Source organism: Rhinoraja longicauda, chromosome 8 (genome assembly GCF_053455715.1).
Source record: "Rhinoraja longicauda isolate Sanriku21f chromosome 8, sRhiLon1.1, whole genome shotgun sequence".
Taxonomy (NCBI): domain Eukaryota; kingdom Metazoa; phylum Chordata; class Chondrichthyes; order Rajiformes; family Arhynchobatidae; genus Rhinoraja; species Rhinoraja longicauda.
The window spans coordinates 54815855-54836649 of record NC_135960.1 but is presented as its reverse complement, the minus strand read 5'-3'; the positions used below and the strand labels follow the sequence as shown (position 1 = coordinate 54836649).

The window sequence follows — 20795 nt, the reverse complement described above, 5'->3', positions numbered from 1 at the left end:
CTCTGGCAGCTCATTCCATACACCCACCACCCTTTGTGTGAAAAAGCTGCCCCTCTGGTTCCTATTAAATCTTTCCCCTCACCCTAAACCCTTGTACCCTGGGTAATTTCTGAAATAAGCCAATTTTCTTTTTAATTAAGAAGAAATGTGCTAAATACATTAATTACTTTCTGAAAATATTTCTCAGTTAATGGTCTATGATAAAGACATACATTTCCAATCTTAAACTACTGTTTCAAATCACATCATGTGCAATGTTGAGAAATCTGTAATCAATTATAAAAATGTATATTAAAGCAAAGGTAAAGCCTCATAGATTAAGCAGGGAATGTTACAGACAAAATCATTGATAGAAAACACAGTAACAGTGGCTCTAATCCATTTTAATTAGCCTTCTCCTATCTCATTATTTTCCAATACAGCACCCATTGCATGTTGAGAAAGCAAATAATAGTTTATTGCAGGCACACACAAGACTAAGATCAAGCAAATCCTTCATCATATCTGATCCAAACTCCACACTATAATTTCACAGATTCAAAATTACCTTACATTGGTTCCATGTTGAATAGATATGATTAAAAGACATTCAAGAAGCATTTTCGTAGATAACAAAATTATATTTTATCACCATCTAGCTTTTTAATATAAATGTAGAAGTATCGATAATTACCTTAATGAAGCTCAGTTTACAAATGCATGCATTGTTTTTTGTGTTCCTAATGGTAATTTCTCCATAGTGCTCTATCCATCGTTGCCCGCTAAGAATGTTATGTATGCAGGTGGTAACTTTATTCCATTCAAACTGATCTCCATATCTAAAATTTAAAAGAATTATTCTTTATTTAGCAAAGTGTACTGTATTCAACTGTTAGCAGTATAAGAAATAAGCATTTCCCTTGTGCTCAGCAGGTTAATTCTTAATACACGGTAACAACTAGTTGTGTCTGCTCAGTATCTCCAGGTTACAGAAGGATGTAATGCTGAGCGTTCTCTGTCACCCGGTTATAGAGAGGCAAGTAAGCAATGTACAGGTGGCTTCCTGTTCACTCTTGTGAGAGAGGAGGGTATTGACCAAAGGCACAAATCAGGGAGAGGGTGCAAAAGTTGAAAGCACTCTACCTGGATCAATAAAGTTCCAATTAAAATTAAAGTAAAAAGTCACTACATCCAATTTTAGGAGCAGATCAAAACCATCATGGGGCAAAGTGAGTCATGTAATCAAAATGTTTTGGAAAAGGGCACAAAGTGCTGGAGTAACTCAGCAGGTCAGGCAGCATCGCTGGAGAGCATGGATGCATGACATTTCGGGTCATTAGGTGACCCGAAACGTCACCTATCCACACTCTTCAGAGATGCTGCCTGACCTGCTGTGTTACTCCAGCACTTTGTGTCCTTTTGTGTATTAACTGGCATCTGCAGTTCCTTGTTTCTACAAAATGTTTTGAAAGCCTTTTGTATTTTAAAATGATTCCAGTGGAGTAGATGTACAGGTTTGTATTGTTAATAGATGTCAAGTTGTTAACAAAATCTGTGGACAAATTACAAAGTCAGCAAGTGTAAAAAAAAACTAAGATTGTGGTGGTGCAGCCACCATTTTGGAGTTTCACACTCGTCAATCTCACAACACTGTTCAGCTGCAGGATGTCACCTTGGCTTGTGAATTGTAAAGTGAGATGGCAGATGATTACGCCAGGTTGCTGCTGTGGCTGCTTCGTCCTGTTGCTGACAATGTCTACGAGGAGTGGTACAGCAGCTGCTTAAAGACGTTACCCAGACATTCAGTGCCCTAGACACGTGTGCATAGTTGCCATTCTCCTTGCCATGAAACATGAGTGAAGAATGAGCAAGAGGGGAGTAGAGAGAAGGACAACTTACTACAATGAAGGAGAAAGGAGGGGAATTCTCAGCAGGAGGTCATATGCAGGGAGGGGTAGACTTTCAGACCTCTGCATTTTATTGTGCTGCCACTGATTAAATTAAACACAATGCAGTCCTAGCTTTATTCATACAACTATGAAGGTGGCTCTGACAGTGATATTTCATGTGCCAGGCACCTCCCAGATTAGAGGAGTAAATGTTTGCAACAAGAACCATTTATCATCGAATGTTGTGAGGGAGGAGACTTTTACTAAAAGTACACTAATAATCATTAAACAAATAACCATCCCCTTCCCCTACTTCCTACAAATTTCAGCCCCACCTCTTTCCATCCACCCATCACTCCCCCTTCCACCTCCCCATCAGTTTCTGCATATCACCTCCCATAAAAATCAGTTTAACACTAATGTTTTGAGTGGGAAGCATAAATGTTATCAAGTAATTTGCTACATTGTTACATGACAAAACATTTACACCAAAAACTCACTTAGGTAGCATGACATTCACTCTTCCCACTGGAAGTATTTCCATGGATTTGCCCCAAAATTTATTCTTCCATCTGACATCTAAAAGTTTGAAAACATTAGAATTAAAAGCATGTGCTTTCTCATGGATGATTATATTAATTTTACATTAGACAAAATCAGTCATTTGTGACCAAACCTTTACATAAAAAGCAGTTGGGTAGATTAAATTGATTGATTGATTCAATGGAAAGATACAGCATGGAAACTGGCCCTTCGGCCCACCGAGTCCACACCGACCATCGATCTCCCGTTCACACTAGTTCTGTTTTCTCACTGTCGCATCCACTCCCTTCGCACTAGAGGCAATTTACCTACAGGGACCAATTAACCTACAAACCAGCATGTCTTGGGATGTGGGAGGAAACTTACACCATCACAGGGAGAACGTGCAAACTCCACACAGACGGCATCCGAGGTCAGGGTTGAACCTTGGTCTCCTACATTGCGAGGCAGCAGCTCCCCCACTGTGCCACCCTTATGAGAATTAGAGTTAAATATGCCAACTATGCTAAAAATAGTAATATATCTGTGGACACCAGCATTGAATAGGTTAGCAAAGATAGACACAAAATGGAGGAGTAAATCGGTATGTTCGGCAGCATCTCTGGAGAAAATGGACAGGTGACATTTCGGGATGGGACCCAAAAGATTGCCTATCCATTTTCTCCAGAGATGCTGCCGAACCCGCTGAGTTATTCCAGCATTTTGTGTCCAGCTTTGGGATAAACCAGCATCTACAGTTCTTTGTTATTACATTATAGAATAGGTTAAAAATAGTTTTGAGCCCATATTGATCATGAAACAAAAACTGGAAGAAAAAGACTTGAATGAAAATGAACTCGGGAAGTTTTTCACCGAATCAATACAATTTAAATCACCTGCACAGAAATGATATCTATTCCATTTAAGATCCCAATTAACAGGGTGGAAAGTGAAGTTCTTATTGTCTGTTTATGTTTAAATCAATGTTACATTGGGCATACCTTGCCAAAACACAAATTTCTTTGATTCACAATGACAGGCAGAAATAGGTGGATGGTGGCTGGCCTGAAAGATAAAAACACTGAAGAAGTGACAAGGGCAAAGATGTACATTTACTTTTTTTGAACAACATTCATTAGTCAAAGGAAATACGCAACTGTCAGGGTCATCAATTCTTTCAAATACATAGTTATTTGAGGCATCGAGTGCTAAAAATATTTTAAGTGTCACTATAAATTTTGCAGTCACATATCCCGCCTCCCAACGCAGTTCCCTCAAAATTGAAGGTTTGCTTGCACTTCAGTTCTGAGGTCGCCTGTGAGGCCAATGCAGGACCCACAGATTCTACCACAGATGAGGCAGGAGCAACATAAATGAGGAGGTAACAAAGGTAGTGTGGAAGAGATGATTTCATTCTGCCAATTACTCAAATCCTTGTTTACATTAGTGGCATTTAAGCGACTTTTGCAGAGGTACATGGGTATCCAGGGAATGGAGGGATAGGGGTCTCATGCAGGCAGAGGATGTTAACTTGGCGTCAAGAGTGTTGTATTGTCATATGTCCCAAAACGGAACAATGAAATTATTACCTGCAGCAGCAGTACAACAGGTTTGTACACAGTACTCAATACATAATTGACAAACAAAAATGTTCAATACATTTTTTTTAAACTGATATAAATGCGAAAACAAAACAAAGCCCAAAGTTCCTAATGCAAGCCAGGCAGTTCGCAGTTTAGAGTTTAGTTGGGAGTTTGTAGTGTTCCGTGGCCTCATGGTTGTTGGGCAGAATTTCATTGCTCCATTTCAGAACATATGACAATAAAACACTCTTGACACCAAGTTAAGATCCTCCACCTGCACGTGATCTATATCCCTTCATTCCCTGGATATCCATGGGTCTTTGTAACAGTCGCTTAAATGCTACTATTGTAAACAAGGACTTGGACCATCATGAGTACCTGGACATTGCAGGTACATGAGTACCTGGACGTTACAGTTTTCAGACTCCTATAGCTTCTTCCCGATAGCAGGAGTGAAATGGCCAGGGTGGTGTTAGTCCTTGATGATGCTGGCTGCCTTTTTGTTTGGCACAGACATTATGGGCCGAAGGGTCTGTTCCTATGCTGCATTGTTCCATGGATGCTCCTAACACGTGAAGTATTGTTAGAGTCACCCTGAATTCTCCTTCTCAACTTAAAGCAGTCATGGGCCTTCACAGGCATTAGTGGGGATGCTGCAATTTGCCAAGCAGCGTTCAAGATCACACTTGAACTTTTTCTTCCATCTACTTGGTAATCCCATGACAGGGTTTGAAATAGAATCTGTTTTGTGCGTCTTGGGTTAAGCTTGCAAGTAATTTGATCTGCTCAGTAGACCGAGTAAATTTAGTGCCTTTTGTTTACACAGTCACTGGACGCACATCGCACTGTCAATGAATACGCACCATTCAGATCTTTATGACACTGGCAAAAATGGCCATCAAATAGCTCCTATAGAAAGCCACAGACTTAGAAAATTAAGTCTTATTAGAAGTGCAAAGGGGCACTGCACAAAATACCAACATCCATTTCAGCTATGGCACTGCTACTGCAATATTCAGTAGTGGCCAAGTTCCACCCAGTGGTTGCCTATACTACTAAATGCCTAGTAGTATAGGCAACCACTTGCTTTTATAGCTGGGGATTGGACCCGGCAAGAACGGGGGGGGAGGGGGGGGGGGCTGGGGATTGGAATTGGGATGAGCAGGGCAGCTGGGGATTGGAATCTGTGCGAGAGTGGCCATGGTTTTGAGCTTGGATCGTGAGATCATTGAGGGGGAATTCAGTTGGCAATTGACTGATGGTTGACAAGCAGCTATAAAGGAAGGGCAGGGATGCAGGCGAATTGCAAACATGAATGAAGCAGTAACCTACGACTTCAATAACACAAGGCCTTTTGAATAATGAAAGGCCTGGATGGAGTGGATGTGGAGGATGTTGCCACTAGTTGGAGAGTCCACGACCAGAGGCCAAAGCCTCAGAATACTAGGACATACCTTTAGAAGGGAGATGAGGAGGAATTTATTTAGTCAGATGGTGGTGAATCTGTGGAGTGCATTGCCACAGAAGGCTGTGGAGGCCGTCAATGGATATTTTAAAGGCAGAGATTGACAGATTCTTAATTAGTATGGGTATCAGGGGTTAAGAGGAGAAGGCAGGAGAAGTGGAATTCTCTGCCTCAGAGGGCAGTGGAGGCCAATTCTCTGAATACATTCAAGAGAGAGCTAGATAGAGCTCTTAAGGATAGCGGAGTCAGGCGGTATGGGGAGAAAGCAGGAACGGGGTACTGATTGAGAATGATCAGCCATGATCACATTGAATGTCGGTGCTGGCTCGAAGGGCCGAATGGCCTACTCCTGCACCTATTGTCTATTGTCTATTGTCTATAATGGGGTTGAGGGGCAAGGATAGGTCAGCCGTGATTGAATGGCGGAGTGGACCTGATGAGCTGAATGGCCCTAATTCTGCTCCTTGAACTAATGAACTTATGAAGGCCGCATCCGCAAGTAGCACAAAACAAATGCCACACGTTTCCACGACCACTGATGTCAACCTACCTCTCACAATGGGCGACTGAGCTGTGAGTGAGCACAGTGAACACGATGGTTCAATGCGCAGCATTCTGCACTGCATGCAAGACCTGCACGCCATTTGGCTTCCTTAAGTAAAATGTTCAGGAACATTTGTTCTTATTCAGCATCTATCCAAGAACACCACTTGGAAAAGATAGGGTGAATGCTAGAGTTTTTTTCCCAGGATAGGGGAAATCAAGCGGACATAGGCTTAAGATGAGAGGGAAAGATTTAAATAGGAAACAGAGGGCCAACTTTATCACACAGAGGGTGTTGGGTGTATGGAATGAGCTGCCAGAGGAGGTAGTCGAGGCAGGTACAATAACAACATTTAAACGGTGTTTGAACAGGTACATTGATAGGAAAGGTTTAGAGGGATATGGCCAAATGCAGATATGTGGGACTAGCTCTGATGGAGCATCTTGGATGGGCTTGGATGAGTTGGGACCAAGGGTTTGTTTCCGTGCTGTATGACGCTGACCCTATAACACTAAAAATTGTTCACGCTGTGATATCATGAGAGGTAGAGTCATAGAGGGGGGATACATTTCCTCCCGGTGGATGCAACAAGGACTACAAACCATCATGGCTGCCAGCAAAAGGCTACAAAACCCATAGTCAGCAGGGCTGCCTGCCCTGCTGACACTGATTGCTGCTGATACTGATTGCTGCTGATACTGACTGCTGCTGATACTGACTGCTGCTGACACTGATTGCTGCTGACACTGATTGCTGCTGACACTGATTGCTGCTGACACTGATTGCTGCTGACACTGATTGCTGCTGACACTGATTGCTGCCCAGCTGAACCAGATGAGCTGATTGCCTCAGTGAGAGAGCTAAAAGGGAAGGGAAGCAGTGTATTTAAAAAGAGAGACAAAGACTGGAGCAGACAGGGAGAGAAGCAGTGTTTGAGTTATATTTTGTAAGAAGGCAGCAAGCTACAGTTTTGATTTAACTACCTGTTTTGGTTTTGTGTGCCTGTCTGCAAACAATTAAGTTTACCTGTTTTTGGAAAAGACTAAATATATGGAATTTAAGTTTGAAAACAAGAACTTTTCTGTCTTCATTTCCGGCACCCACACCTCCCAACCTTCAAGAGAAAAGCTCCCGACCTCTCAAGACATCACAACGCACATACTATCTACAAAAGGCAGAATAAATTTAACCCAACAATCACCATTTTATCAGCCTCATTCATAACATCAGCAACTGGGCTAATGAAAAGTAGTATTGAATAACATCATCAAGCAAACTCAAACCCCCAAAATATTTCATTCAGCAGTCCAGGGCTAAATCTTAAGGAGAGGCAACAGTAACAATCATTGACAATAGGGCACTCCACCTAAATGTGGCTGCTAATTCTGATCTAAATCTCTTGCTTTGATTGCTAATTTTGTTTTTGATATAGATTAATTTTTGCTCTGTGTATTTAGTGCAACATCATAAACTTATCTGGAGAGTGTTAATGTATTGAAAGTGCTCAGTATCAACAGACAAGATTATTTAATGTTTCATTCAATATTTCATGAAAATATTGATAAATTCAATTTCAAATCTGTGGAGAAAGTTCTCAATAACTGTTCTCCATTTTTACCCTGTAATTGAAAATCAAAGATGATTTGATAACAAAGTTGAGCAGCTGGGCACAAAACATTTGTTTTTCTTTAGAAACTAATAAGGATTAATATAGCAATGGATTAAATTATGAATCATACCTGCTCTGCAAAGAACCTGAATCCCTTATCTTCTCGAATACATTCATATGTCTCCCCAAGGACTGGGTTAAAGGGCTTAAATGTGGCTCTGTAATATGTTGTTGCATATCCTGAAACTGCAAATGCAGCAATCATCACCTGGAAAATTGGAACAAAAATATGTATTCATATCGCTGCAAGAACTACAGCCTGGTGCACAAATACTCAGAATTTATATTCATCCTAACTTTAGTTACACTATATCATTGTAAATTATTCAGGTCAAATAATTCACTTCTGAACAAAGCATAAATAAATTCAGTATTAATTACAAGCGTAAAGAAAACATTTAAGTTTAACGTTGCAATTTGCTTTGTGAACGTGCACATTCAATGTGGCAAAATAATATTATTTCATTCAATATCTGTTTCAATTTTGACATTTTAAATTTTGGTTAAATACAGCCATTTTTTTGGAGGACCTTGGTTTATGAATTAAAGTTGATCAGAAGGGATGTAATGCTGAAGCATTATAAGGCACTGTCAGAATGCATTTGGAGTATTGTGAGCAGTTTTGGGCCCCATATCCGAGGAAGGATGTGCTGGTATTCGAGAGGGTCCAGAGGAGGTTTACGAGAATGATCCCAGAAATGAAAGGGTTAACATACGATGAGCGTTTGATGGCACTGGGCCTGTACTCGCTGGAGTTCAGAAGAATGAGGAGGGACCTCATTGAAACTTACGGAATAGTGAAAGACCTGGATGACACAACCTTCTCATTTGGAGCATAAAGACTCTGCAATTTATTTTCTTCAAATTATCTGCTGCTTTTTACCATTTGCATTATGTGTGTAGTTCTCATGTATTGATTACATTTCTACTCCAGCCACTTAGACTCCGAAAAGATCAGTTGTGTTTTGTGTGGAAGTAAATTAATAACCAAAAATTATGTCATTTGACATTTTAGTAAGTGGAAGTGAAAAACTAAAAGGCTATTCAACATAACAGAAATAATATAGCCTAATCTAACCAGTGTAAATAGGTCAGGTTCTGAGTGCAATGTAACTTACGAGAATGATCTCAGGAATGTTTGGGTCAATATATGATGGCACTGGGCCTGTACTCGCTGTTGTTCAGGAGGACGAGGGGGGGACCTCATTGAAACTTACCGAATAGTGAAAGGCCTGGATAAAGTGGTTCAGGGGACGTTTGCACTAGTGGGAGAGTTTAGGACCGGAGGCCATGGTGAGAGGAATTTCACTGTGAAGGCCAAGTCAATGGATATTTCTAAGGTGGAGATTGATAGATTCCTGATTAGTAAAGGTGTCAGGGGTTATGGGGAGAAGGCTGACAGGCCGAATGGCCTAATTCTGCTCCGAGAACTTATGAACATGACTAATAAACAGCAAAATATTTAATTAAGTATTGACATTTAAACCACACACACAAAACAATCATCGAACCAATAAGCGCTGAATTACCATTCGGTCATATGGATCATCAGTTTCAGCAGCCTTATCTAACAATTCAGAGTATTCCAATTCCTCGCACAGATGCTGTAGAGTATTGAGGGGCTCGTTCAGCTCAACTGGCATGGAGACCTTGGACAAGTCTTTCCCAATGTTATTCCTCAGGATGTTCCACAGATTGATGCTGCTTGTGTCAGGCGACGGGGCTGGAAGACATGTGCGTCTGCCATTTCTAAATGCACCACCCAAGAGTTCACCATCGGAAACTGCAACAAGTTAATCAGACACAAACATAAAAGGTGATATCTCATAAACTAGCTCAAAGTTTTAACTGACATTTCCTTGGCGTTATGAATGTTTTAGTTTTGGCCCAGGGACTTTCCAGAAATCTGGTAGCAAAATAAAACAATTAGTCTGAAGGATAGATATTACAGTTTGTATCCACCAGTTTAATTAACAATCATTTATATGCCTGCAAAACTTTCTCAAGTAAAAATAAGTGGTTGTAACCATAGAAACCATTTGTTGTGTTCCCAATGATCACATCATATCTGGACCTGACAAGGAATTTAAGATTCCTGGGTGATTAAATACTATTATTTGCTGGAATACAATTTTATGACTCAATCATTCATTATCACCCATAATTTATATGTTGGAATGCATTACTCAAAAGAGTAGAAAGCTTAAGCTCATGTTTTTTAATTTAGTTGCATGCCCGCTACATTTGTTTTGAGATGTCACCATTGCATTAGAAATTGAAATACATCTCAATGATGCATTAAATTTTAACCCTTTTCCTATTGGTTTTGTAGGCCGTTAATAACGTATGGTGGTAAAACTACACCGAGCCCTGTGAATCAGCAACCTAAAGTACAGGGAATAGCTTATTCCTCATTTCTACAATTTATTGCTGCAATATCCTCAACCTGCCCCTCCTCAAGCCATTTTGGCAGTTTTCATTCCATTCCTTTCCAATCTGATGGGCCACATGAAAATCATATCTGTTCTCTGAATGAATTCTACAAATGCTCCTGACCATGTAATTTCACCTTCTTGGCCCAAATATCTTATATTGCCGAATTATTCCCAAACAACTAATATCTTGCACATCATAAAAAGCCTACCCTCAATTGTTCCAAAATCTAAATTCCACATCGGAGATTAATGCTTTCTCTTTAACCAGGGCACCACAGTGGTAGAGTTCCTGCCTTGCAGAGCCAGAGTCCTGGGTTCGATCCTAAATATGGGTGCTGTCTGTATGGAGTTTGTACGTTCTCCCCGTGACTGCGTGGGGTTTCTCCGGGTGTTCCAGTTTCCTCACACATTCGAAAGATATACAGGCTTGTAGATTAATTGTTTTCGGTAAAATTGTAAATTGTGTAGAATAGTGTTAATGTATGGGGATCGCTGGTCGGTGTGAACTCGGTGGGCTGAAGGGCATGTTTCCATGGTGCATCTCTAAAGTCTAAAATAAAGTCTAAAGTGTCTCCATATTCTTATATTTTGACAGGTTCCTCCTCAATATTAAGGACATTCACTAAATCTATGCCACTCATACATTTTGAAACCTTTTGTGGAATATCCGTGGTGATGAGGTGATGAATAAATGAAAGGTAACACAGGCCCAACTGCATGTGTATATATATACCTGCACAGAGACCTACTGGAAACATTTTATAAAACCTTGTTAGATGTGTCTGTAAGTGACATGCTTTGTTATAGGGACACAAGATTGCATTGTACTCTCTGTTACGGGAATAAGATAATGTGCTTCAGTTATGATCTGAACTGACTAATGCATAACAATATGATGAAGTACTTACATTTAAATTACTTCTTTATTATTAACAATTAGATTTTCTGGCAAGCTTAAACACACCTGCAAATAAACTGGGGAATAGAACATTGTGCAAGTTGTAATCATCATATAATAAGTGTTTCATATCTATATATATGCATGTACTTTATAAAAACAGTTGCCACAAAAGGATTATGAGAAGTCTCATACATACATCGCCGAGAAGCATTCTCTGCAACACTGGCATTGTCTTCAGAAATAGTGTCACTGACATCGCTGACGTAAGATTCATCATCAGATCCCTAGGGTCAAAAAGGTCAAATTTGATTTATTTCATAAGAAACATAAGACAATGTTGCATTTGACTCCAGAATTTCAAATACAACTGAGAATATGTATATAGATATATATGAGATATAGAGTTCAATTATCACTGTAACTTGTTAGCATGCTTCAGGGCGGCACAGTGGTAGAGTTGCTGCCTGACAGCGCCAGAGATCCAGGTTCGATCCTGACAACAGGTACTGTCTGTACAGAGTGTGTACCTTCTCCCTGTGACTGCGTGGGTTTTCTCCCACACTCCAAAGGCATACAGGTTTGTAGGTTAATTTAGCTTCTATAAATTATAAATTGTCCCTAGTGCGTAGGATCGTGCTAGTGTACGGGGATCGCTGGTCGATGTGGACACGGTGGGTGAATGGTCTGTTTCTGCACTGATTCCTAAACTAAACCAACAGTTTCAACACAGCCCATGACAGGTTTGCACTATAACATATAACATATAACATATAACAACTACAGCATGGAAACAGGCCTGTCCGGCCCTACCAGTCCACGCCGACCATTCTCCCTGACCTAGTCTCATCTACCTGCACTCAGACCATAACCCTCCAATCCCCTCCTATCCATATACCTATCCAATTTACTCTTAAATAATAAAATCGAGCCAGCCTCCACCACTTCCACCGGAAGCCCATTCCATACAGCCACAACCCTCTGAGTAAAGAAGTTCCCCCTCATGTTACCCCTAAACCTTTGTCCCTCAATTCTGAAGCTATGTCCCCTTGTTGGAATCTTCCCCACTCTCAAAGGGAAAAGCCTACCCACGTCAACTCTGTCCGTCCCTCTCAAAATTTTAAAAACCTCTATCAAGTCCCCCCTCAACCTTCTACGCTCCAAAGAATAAAGACCCAACCTGTTCAACCTCTCTCTGTAGCCTAAGTGCTGAAACCCAGGCAACATTCTAGTAAATCTCCTCTGTACCCTCTCCATTTTGTCGACATCCTTCCTATAATTTGGCGACCAGAACTGCACACCATACTCCAGATTCGGCCTCACCAATGCCCTGTACAATTTCAACATTACATCCCAACTTCTATACTCGATGCTCTGATTTATAAAGGCAAGCATACCAAACGCCTTCTTCACCACCCTATCCACATGAGATTCCACCTTCAGGGAACAATGCACAGTTATTCCCAGATCCCTCTGTTCCACTGCATTCCTCAATTCCCTACCATTTACCCTGTACGTCCTATTTTGATTTGTCCTACCAAAATGCAGCACCTCACACTTATCAGCATTAAACTCCATCTGCCATCTTTCAGCCCACCCTTCCAAAAGGCCCAAGTCTCTCTGTAGACTTTGAAAATCTACCTCACTATCAACTACTCCACCTATCTTAGTATCATCTGCATATTTACTAATCCAATTTGCCACACCATCATCCAGATCATTAATGTAAATGACAAACAACAGTGGACCCAACACAGATCCTTGGGGCACTCCACTAGACACTGGCCTCCAACCTGACATACAATTGTACAATCTTTAGGTGCTACACACCTGGAGAAAACAGAATTTGTCCAGAGCACAGAGACCTACTGGAAACATTTTATAAAACCTTGTCTGTAAGTGACAAGCTTTGTTATAGGGACACAAGATTGCATTGTACTCTCTGTTACGGGAATAAGATAATGTGCTTCAGTTATGATCTGAACTGACTAATGCATAACAATATGATGAAGTACTTACATTTAAATTACTTCTTTATTATTAACAATTAGATTTTCTGGCAAGCTTAAACACACCTGTAAATAAACTGGGGAATAGAACATTGTGCAAGTTGTAATCATCATATAATAAGTGTTTCATTCCATTATTAAGAATATTCAGAAGGTTGTACATTCAATTCCCACACCAGAGACAAGTGTAAAATAATTGCAGCTTGGACTTTGAAAATGGCACCAAAACCTGACAACTGTAGCATGTGATCTCAGTGCACCTTCTATAAACTTTGTACTTAATCTGGGATTGCGCCTTTGTACAGTAATAGTTTATCGAACTGAATGCAAAAAAAAGCATTTCTCAGTACCTGTGACAATAAAGAACCACTGAACCATTGCACATTGATATTCTAGTGTATGCTGAGGGTGGGGTGGACCTATAAATGCAGTGTGTAAGGAAGCCTTATGTTAAAAAATGGCGCAAAATCTTGGGATTCCAGATTTTGAAAACAAAAGGAGTTACTGTCAAACTTCCAATCCCTTCCCGCCAAAAGAAGTTTTACATCCACGAAAATGTGCAACGCGTTTCTCGTACCTCATTCTCTGAAGAGCTCGCTGATAGAAGTACTTCTTGAGCATCAAAAAACTCCGACACAGATTCAGACATGGAGAGCCTGCTCCCATTGGAGTCCTGCTGCGACAAAGGGATACTGACGTGAATCTTGTCGCTTGGCTGAAAGTTTAAACAAAAAATTCAAAATATAAAAAATGCTGACAAATTTTTTTAAATGTTAAAAAAAAAATTGGGGTTTAAAAGATTTAGAGGCAAAATGTTAACCATTTTCCAAATCCGATTGAAATTTTTGCATGTGACAAACTTATTTAATCTTTTGCATGCAGGCTCAGTGGACTATTTCTATACAATTGATAATTGAGGATGTGCTTAGATATGGCAATACTGTACTGAACTGTTAGCAAGAAAATAATTTCACTGTGCGTTTGCATGTGACAATAAAAGCACCACTGAACCTTTGAACTATATTTCCTATGTTCATTCCTTCATGTGGATCCTTCGTGTGGTGTTCAGCAATGCCACACAAGGCCTGATTATGCTCCAGGTTATTTGATCAATGGACAATATTCCAATTAATCCATAACCATGCCACCAGGAGCTCGGGACCAGAAAAGAATAATGCATCAAATCAAAAATATTCTGGGAAAAGCACCGGCTCCAGTGCTAACGACGACACAGATTGAGGATCACAGGACCGTGACACATCCTCTCATCTCATACAAACATTTAACAATGTGAACAAGCCCTTGTATGTCACACAGGAGAAGCAAGAGGTCAGGTGTTTACTGGCATGATAGAGATGAATTTGCACACAAATTGGAGTAAGGTCAAAGTTGCCTTATTAGACTAACATCTTAGATGGAGCAACTGATAACCTCATGCCTGGTGCCCTGCTTTTTAATCACCTGCTTTGATTACCTACAATTCCATCAACTATCACTTCAAAGAACTAGGGTAATCTCAGCAGGGAAAGCCACTGCTGCCTTCTACACTTTTAGCTTTGAAGATCTCCAAGTCCAGCAGCTTTTGAACCCACCACAATCTGCCCCAACACATCACTTTATATAAACCAGGGAACATGCATCGGCTTATCATATTTCAGTTTCATGAAAATGAGGCAGCTGTCTTTTCACATCTATATCTCCAAGAGCAACAAATTCAGGACTTCCGGTGGCGTTATGGAGAGATAGGACGTACGTCTAAGTAGCTCTGCACCTTGCCGAACAAATCACGTCAACAAAAGAATAAAAGAACAAAACAGTTCATTTAGCAACGCATCCACTGGTTAAACAGCTCATTACTGATACGCAATTTTACAAAGAGGAGTGGTAAACAGACCACAATGCCACCCAAACATAGGCTGAAAACAGACGGAGAGGAAGGCCCCGCAGAAGCCCCGAGCTTGCCTGAGAAACAGACATGTGAAGAGACAACAAACCAAACACCGGTCTTATAAGCCATTGAAATCCTTCGCCGAGAACTCTCTGCAGTGAAGCAAGAAATATGTGCCAAAATAGACTCTCGCATTGAAGAGGTGATCGCGAACCTGAGAGGGGAAATTTTACGTTTAGAAACTGACAATAACCGTAAGCTGGAAACTACTCAGGCTACTTTACTCGCCCCAGTAAGACTATCCGTGCGCTGGAAATAACGGCTACAGCTAGCTCTGATGCTACGGACGAGTTGAAAGTTGAAGTGGAGCGCATTTCCGGCTTGATATCAAAACTGTCCGAAAAATGCCTAGATCTGGAGGGGCATTCCAAACATCAAAACTTGAGAATAGTCGGAGTGAAAGAAGGTAAAGAATACGGTCAAAATGTCCGTGACTTTACAGACCGAGCACACAGAACTCTGAGAACCTGGCCGGACAACAACGCGCCACCGCGACACCTGATCCTGCCGGTGCATTACTGTCATGTCCTGGAGGAAATACTTCGTAAAGTGGCCAAGGATAGGAACTTATCATATCTTCTCAGCAGAAGATACATACACTAACTACGCAAGATGATGTAGCAAGCAAATCTGGGGGGAAAGGACTTACCTTTTGTAGTTGGAATGTCAAGGGCGTGAATGAACCAATAAAAAAGGGTAAAATACTAGCTCACTTAAAATCCCTTAACACTGACATAATATTCCTCCAGGAGACTCACCTGAAGAATGACTCACACAACAGGCTGAGGTGCAGGTGGAATGGACAGCTGTACCACTCCACCTTTCCCTCAAAAGCCAGGGGTACCGCAATCTTAATCCGCAAAGGTACCCCGTTCAAACATAAATCTACAATAGTTGATAAGGGGGGCAGGTAACGAGTTGGGTTCAGAGATAACAGTGAAGGACATTTCAGAGATTATTAAATCATTGAAAAATGGAAAAACCCCTGGCCCAGATGGGATCAATAATGAATTTTACAAAAAATTTAACGATATAATTTCCCCACGTCTACAATGCCTGTATATCCAAGCGTTCAAGGAGCAGACTTTACCGCACACTCTAGCAGAATCAATTATTACATTAATTCCAAAAAAAGATAAGAATCTAGAAGAGCCGGGATCGTATAGAGCAATTGCCCTTTTAAATACCGATCAGAAGATCCTAGCCAAGACTCTGGCTCATAGACTCAGCCTAGTCATTGGCAAACTGGTACACTCAGATCAAACCGGGTTCATACCTAAACGACACTCATTCATTAATCTGAGACGTCTGTTTAATATAATTTACTCACATAGAATACTGAATAAAGACCTCACAATCATCGCATTGGATGCGGAAAAAGCCTTTGATTGGTCTTATCTTTTCACAGCGCTGGGAAAATTCCAATTAGGCGAAAACTTTATCTTATGGCTGAAGCTTTTATATGGGAACCCGAACACCAGAATATTAACCAATCGAACCCTCTCATCTAAATTTTGCTTATTCAGGGGTATTAGACAAGGATGTGCTCTCTCCCCGATGCTATTCGCATTAGCCATAGAACCACTCACTGAGAGCATCAGGTCCCACCCAGGCATATACGGATACAATACTAAACATACTACGAACAAAATTTCCCTCTCCGCAGATGATGTACTATTATACATCACTAACCCCCGAACTAATATCCCAAATTTACCATCCATTATAGACCAATTCGGCATCTTCTCTGGCTACAGAATTAATTGGAATAAAAGGGAAATTATGCCATTAAACGAACAAGACGTTACCCGGCTCCAACAGTTCCCTTTTAGAATTGTTACCGATAAATTCAGATATCTCGGAGTTTACGTTACCAGGAAATATTCCCTCCTGTTTAAAACAAATTTCCCTCCATTAATTACAAAACTTCATACTTATATTCAATTTTGGAAAACACTGCCTATTTCCCTCCTTGGCAGATTGAATGCCTTAAAGATGATTTTTCTCCCGCAGATTTTATATTTATTTCAGACAATACTGATATATCTTCCCAAATCTTTCTTAAAAAAAATTAATTCCATTGTTACTAACTTTATATGGGACTACAAATGTCACCGAATACATAAACGGCACTTGTGCAAATCGAAAGAGAATGGAGGACTAGCTTTACCCAATTTTCTTTCTTACTATTGGGCAACGAATATTAAAACCATAATCTTTTGGTTGGATGATTCATACCAACAGGCCAATTGGCTAAATATGGAAAGTGCTGCTCCGTGATAACCGGCACACAATCTTGGCTGACAATTCAATGCGGGATTGAGGGATCTCTGCATGCTGAAAAGTGCCAGCTTTCAAATAGGCCAATAAATAAAGTCTCGTGTGTACAATAGCTTACAGAAACAAAAAATAATCAATGTGAAATGAAATCCACTTGTGGCTTGAGACATTAATAATATTAGCAGAGGAGTTGGCGAAAGAACAACCCGGAGGAATGAGAACAATTTAGAAATGAGTGAAAATGATTAAGAGGGATAAGATAGAATATACTCGAGCAAAAAAAGAAACAGTCTAACAGTTTCTACATGTAATTAACAAAACAGTAGTGGGGGTAAACACAGGTCTGTTAATAGCTCGGAGAACACTAATTACAATGGAAAGTAAGGAAAACGTGGAGATGTTGAACAGATATTTTTTATTGGCTTTTGTAGCACAACACACAAAAAACAGAAGCATTGTGGAATCAGGGGTTTAAATGAGTAATTTCATCTATAATAGTAAGGGAACGAGATAAGAAAGTTAAGGGGTCTTAAAAAACAATGATTTGGATCTTCCAGGAATTTCAAGATTCTGAAATTATCCCAAATGGCAACTAGCAAAAATAATACTAATAATCACGACCAGAGAAACACGGAAAGCAGAGAATCAAAAGGATGGTTAGCATGTCAAAGATTGGAAAATGCAGAAATCCATTATTATGGAAGTGGTAATATGGCACTTTAGAAAATCAGTGACAAACAGACTGAAATTTTAACTACCAGGGTGTATAAAAAAATGAGCAAGTGGATGCAGTGTATTTGGATCTTTTTTTTTTACAAGGGACATTCAAAGCGATGCCACATGAATGGTTCATCTGTCAGACTCGATCCCTTGGGATTCAGGGAAGCATGTTAGACTGAATCATACTCATCCCTTGTCAACAATTCCATAGGGAACTGCTGGTTATCTTTCCCTCATGTAACTTGAACGTAGGAAATCAGGGACGACCAGAGGCAAGGGAAGCAAGGATAAGCCAGGGAACTAGAGGCCGGTACACTTCAGTGATTGGAGCAGTCAATGTCTGCATGTGTAAGATGCCGATAGCATCACGGATGTGCTGACAAATGGCGAATAACATTTCCGGGTGGTGGGTGAATGGAATGAGCAGCCAGAGGAGATAGTTGACTCAGGTACAATAACAAAGTTTAAAATACACCTGGGCAGGTACATGGATAGGTAAGGTTTAGAGGGATACAAACCAAATGTGGGAAAATGTGACTAGCTGTGATGGGGTATCTCATGGACGAGTTGGGCCGAAGGACATGTTTCCGTGCTGTATGACTCTCTGTCTCTATGACTGCATAACATCACAGAAGTGCCAGGTGATGATTATCTCCAACAAGAGAGAGACTAATCTCTTGCAATTGATAATGAAGTATTGACAAATTCTTTACCAGCTGGACCAGCCACCTACACACTGACGCTACAAGAGGTTAGAGACTGGGTATCCTGCAGAGAGTGATTCACATTCTGAGGGATTAACGTTATTAATTCTTCAAATTATATCATGGGAGGAATAAATCGGGTAAACGCACAGAGCCTTTTGGCCAGAGCAGCAGAATGGAGAACCAGCGGACATAGGTTTAAGGTGAGGGGGGAAAGATTTAATGGGGACCTGAGAGGTAATTTTTTTTTTACACAAAGGTAGTGGGTGTATGGAACAAGCTGCCGGAGGTGGTAGTTGAGGCAGGTACGGTCGCAATGTTTAAGAAACATTTAGACAGGTACATGGATAGGGTAGGTTTAGAGGGACATGTGCCAAAAGCAGGCAGAATGGTACTAGCTTAGATGGGGCATGTCGGTCGGCGTGGGCATGTTGGGCCAAGGGGCCTGTTTCCACGCTGTATGACACTATGACTATGATATCAAACCCCAGCACTAAGGCAGACACTTTCAGGTTTAATAGTTTTATTTGTTGCTCAGTTCTGACAAAGCATGGTCGATCTGAAACGTTAGCTGTTTCCCCACCCATAGATGCTGCTTGATCTGAACAGCATTTCTATTTTTGATTTCCAGCATCTGCAGTTTTCTTTTAATTTTGGCTGAGAAAAGCAAGCAACACACTGGCCATGGCTGAAGAGTTAACCGCTTGAGAAAGCCAAGGACATATATATGCAATTAGATGAGACGGTTTTAACTCGGCTCTAAATTTAATAAGTATTATGGATTTTCCAGGACAAGGGAAAACGTCAGATTAAAGCAGTCTGGCAGTGGTTCATACAGTTATTTAAACTCGTCACTGTGCCATCTGAAACAGCTGGTGTTTCAGTTCTCATTGGCAAATGCTTGACAGAGAGTGATGTAGCGTTTTTCCACTGTAAAGGATTTCAAATGACAAGATCAGAATGGAAGGTTTGCTGGACGTTTGACAGACCACTGTGGGTCAAGGAGGTGATGGTAAACATGGCAACCTCGGCGCGTGGAAGGGGAGGGGCAGCTGTTGGAGGTGACAGATGGATTGCATGCGGCATCTGCGGGAGGCAGCCGGGAGAGGGAATGAACGGAGCGCAGTCTGCAGCAGCTGCACACAGCAGCAGTGCAAGGAGCTGACAGCACCGTGCTCACTCCTGTTCATCGATCCAGTGCCGCCAGGACACTGGCCTTAGAGTGAGAACATGAAGGAACTGCACATCGCCTTGGGCCAAGATGGACCAACTTGTACACTGTGGACGGCTCGATTGTAATCATGACTGGATAGCATGCAACAAAAAAAGCTTTTCACGGTACCTCGGTACACGTGACAACAACCTAAACTAAACAAGATCGTACTTTTTAAAAGACTTGATAAGTTGCAAGATGGTGCCAGAACATGGAGACTCTCTTCATGCGGAGGATCTATTGCACCCATGTGCAGTACGATTTGACTGGATATCGTGTGGAACAAGCAGTGTATCCCTACACGGGATAACAAAAGTATGGGGGGATCAATGTCATCAAAGGGCAGATGTACATAGGCGAGAGGCACACACGAATGAGATGAGGGAGGCCTGAATCACTGCACAGCATTTGCAATCAGAGGCACAACTTGCTTGAGCTATTAGGGGGTGACAGCACTTCCATTAACGTAGGTGGTTATGACACGAGATGGAACAAACACCCACACACTCTCATAGGAAGGTCTGCTCACTGCTGATGATGGATAACCAGTGCCTGTGAATGTCCCCCACCTTCAACTTTTTCAACTCCATAACTGGAAACAGGCCCTTCAGCCCAACTTGCCCATGCCTACCAACAGCCCCATCTACATTAGTCCCACCTGCCTGCATTTGGCCCATATCCCTCTAAGCCTACCCCATCCATGTACCCGTCTAGATGTTTCGTAAACGCTGCAATAGCACCTGCCTCAACTACCTCGTCCGGCAGCTCGTTCCAGACACCCATCACCCTTTGTGTAAAAAAGCTACCCTTCAGGTTTCTATTAAATCTTTACCCCCCTCACCTTAAAACCATGTCCTCTGGATCTCGATTCCCCCACTCTGGACAAGAGACTTTGTGCATTTATCCCATCTATTCCTCTCGTGATTTTGTACACCTC

General features: G+C 41.2%; 1 protein-coding gene across 4 annotated transcripts in view; it reads right to left on the bottom strand.

Moving 5' to 3' along the window:
* The window catches only part of osbpl6 (oxysterol binding protein-like 6), a 95648-nt gene that overhangs the window by 9464 nt on the left and 65389 nt on the right, over nt 1-20795 (bottom strand). For 3 of the 4 annotated variants that reach the window (XM_078404001.1, XM_078404000.1, XM_078404003.1), the window contains exons 12-18: nt 13571-13708; nt 11184-11271; nt 9181-9434; nt 7722-7859; nt 3392-3455; nt 2369-2447; nt 674-818 (exon numbers count right to left, since the gene is read on the bottom strand). In XM_078404001.1, coding sequence (XP_078260127.1) covers nt 674-818; nt 2369-2447; nt 3392-3455; nt 7722-7859; nt 9181-9434; nt 11184-11271; nt 13571-13708 — 906 coding nt within the window. The remainder of the gene's footprint in view (nt 1-673; nt 819-2368; nt 2448-3391; nt 3456-7721; nt 7860-9180; nt 9435-11183; nt 11272-13570; nt 13709-20795) is intronic. The other variant, XM_078404004.1, reaches the window with a different exon arrangement.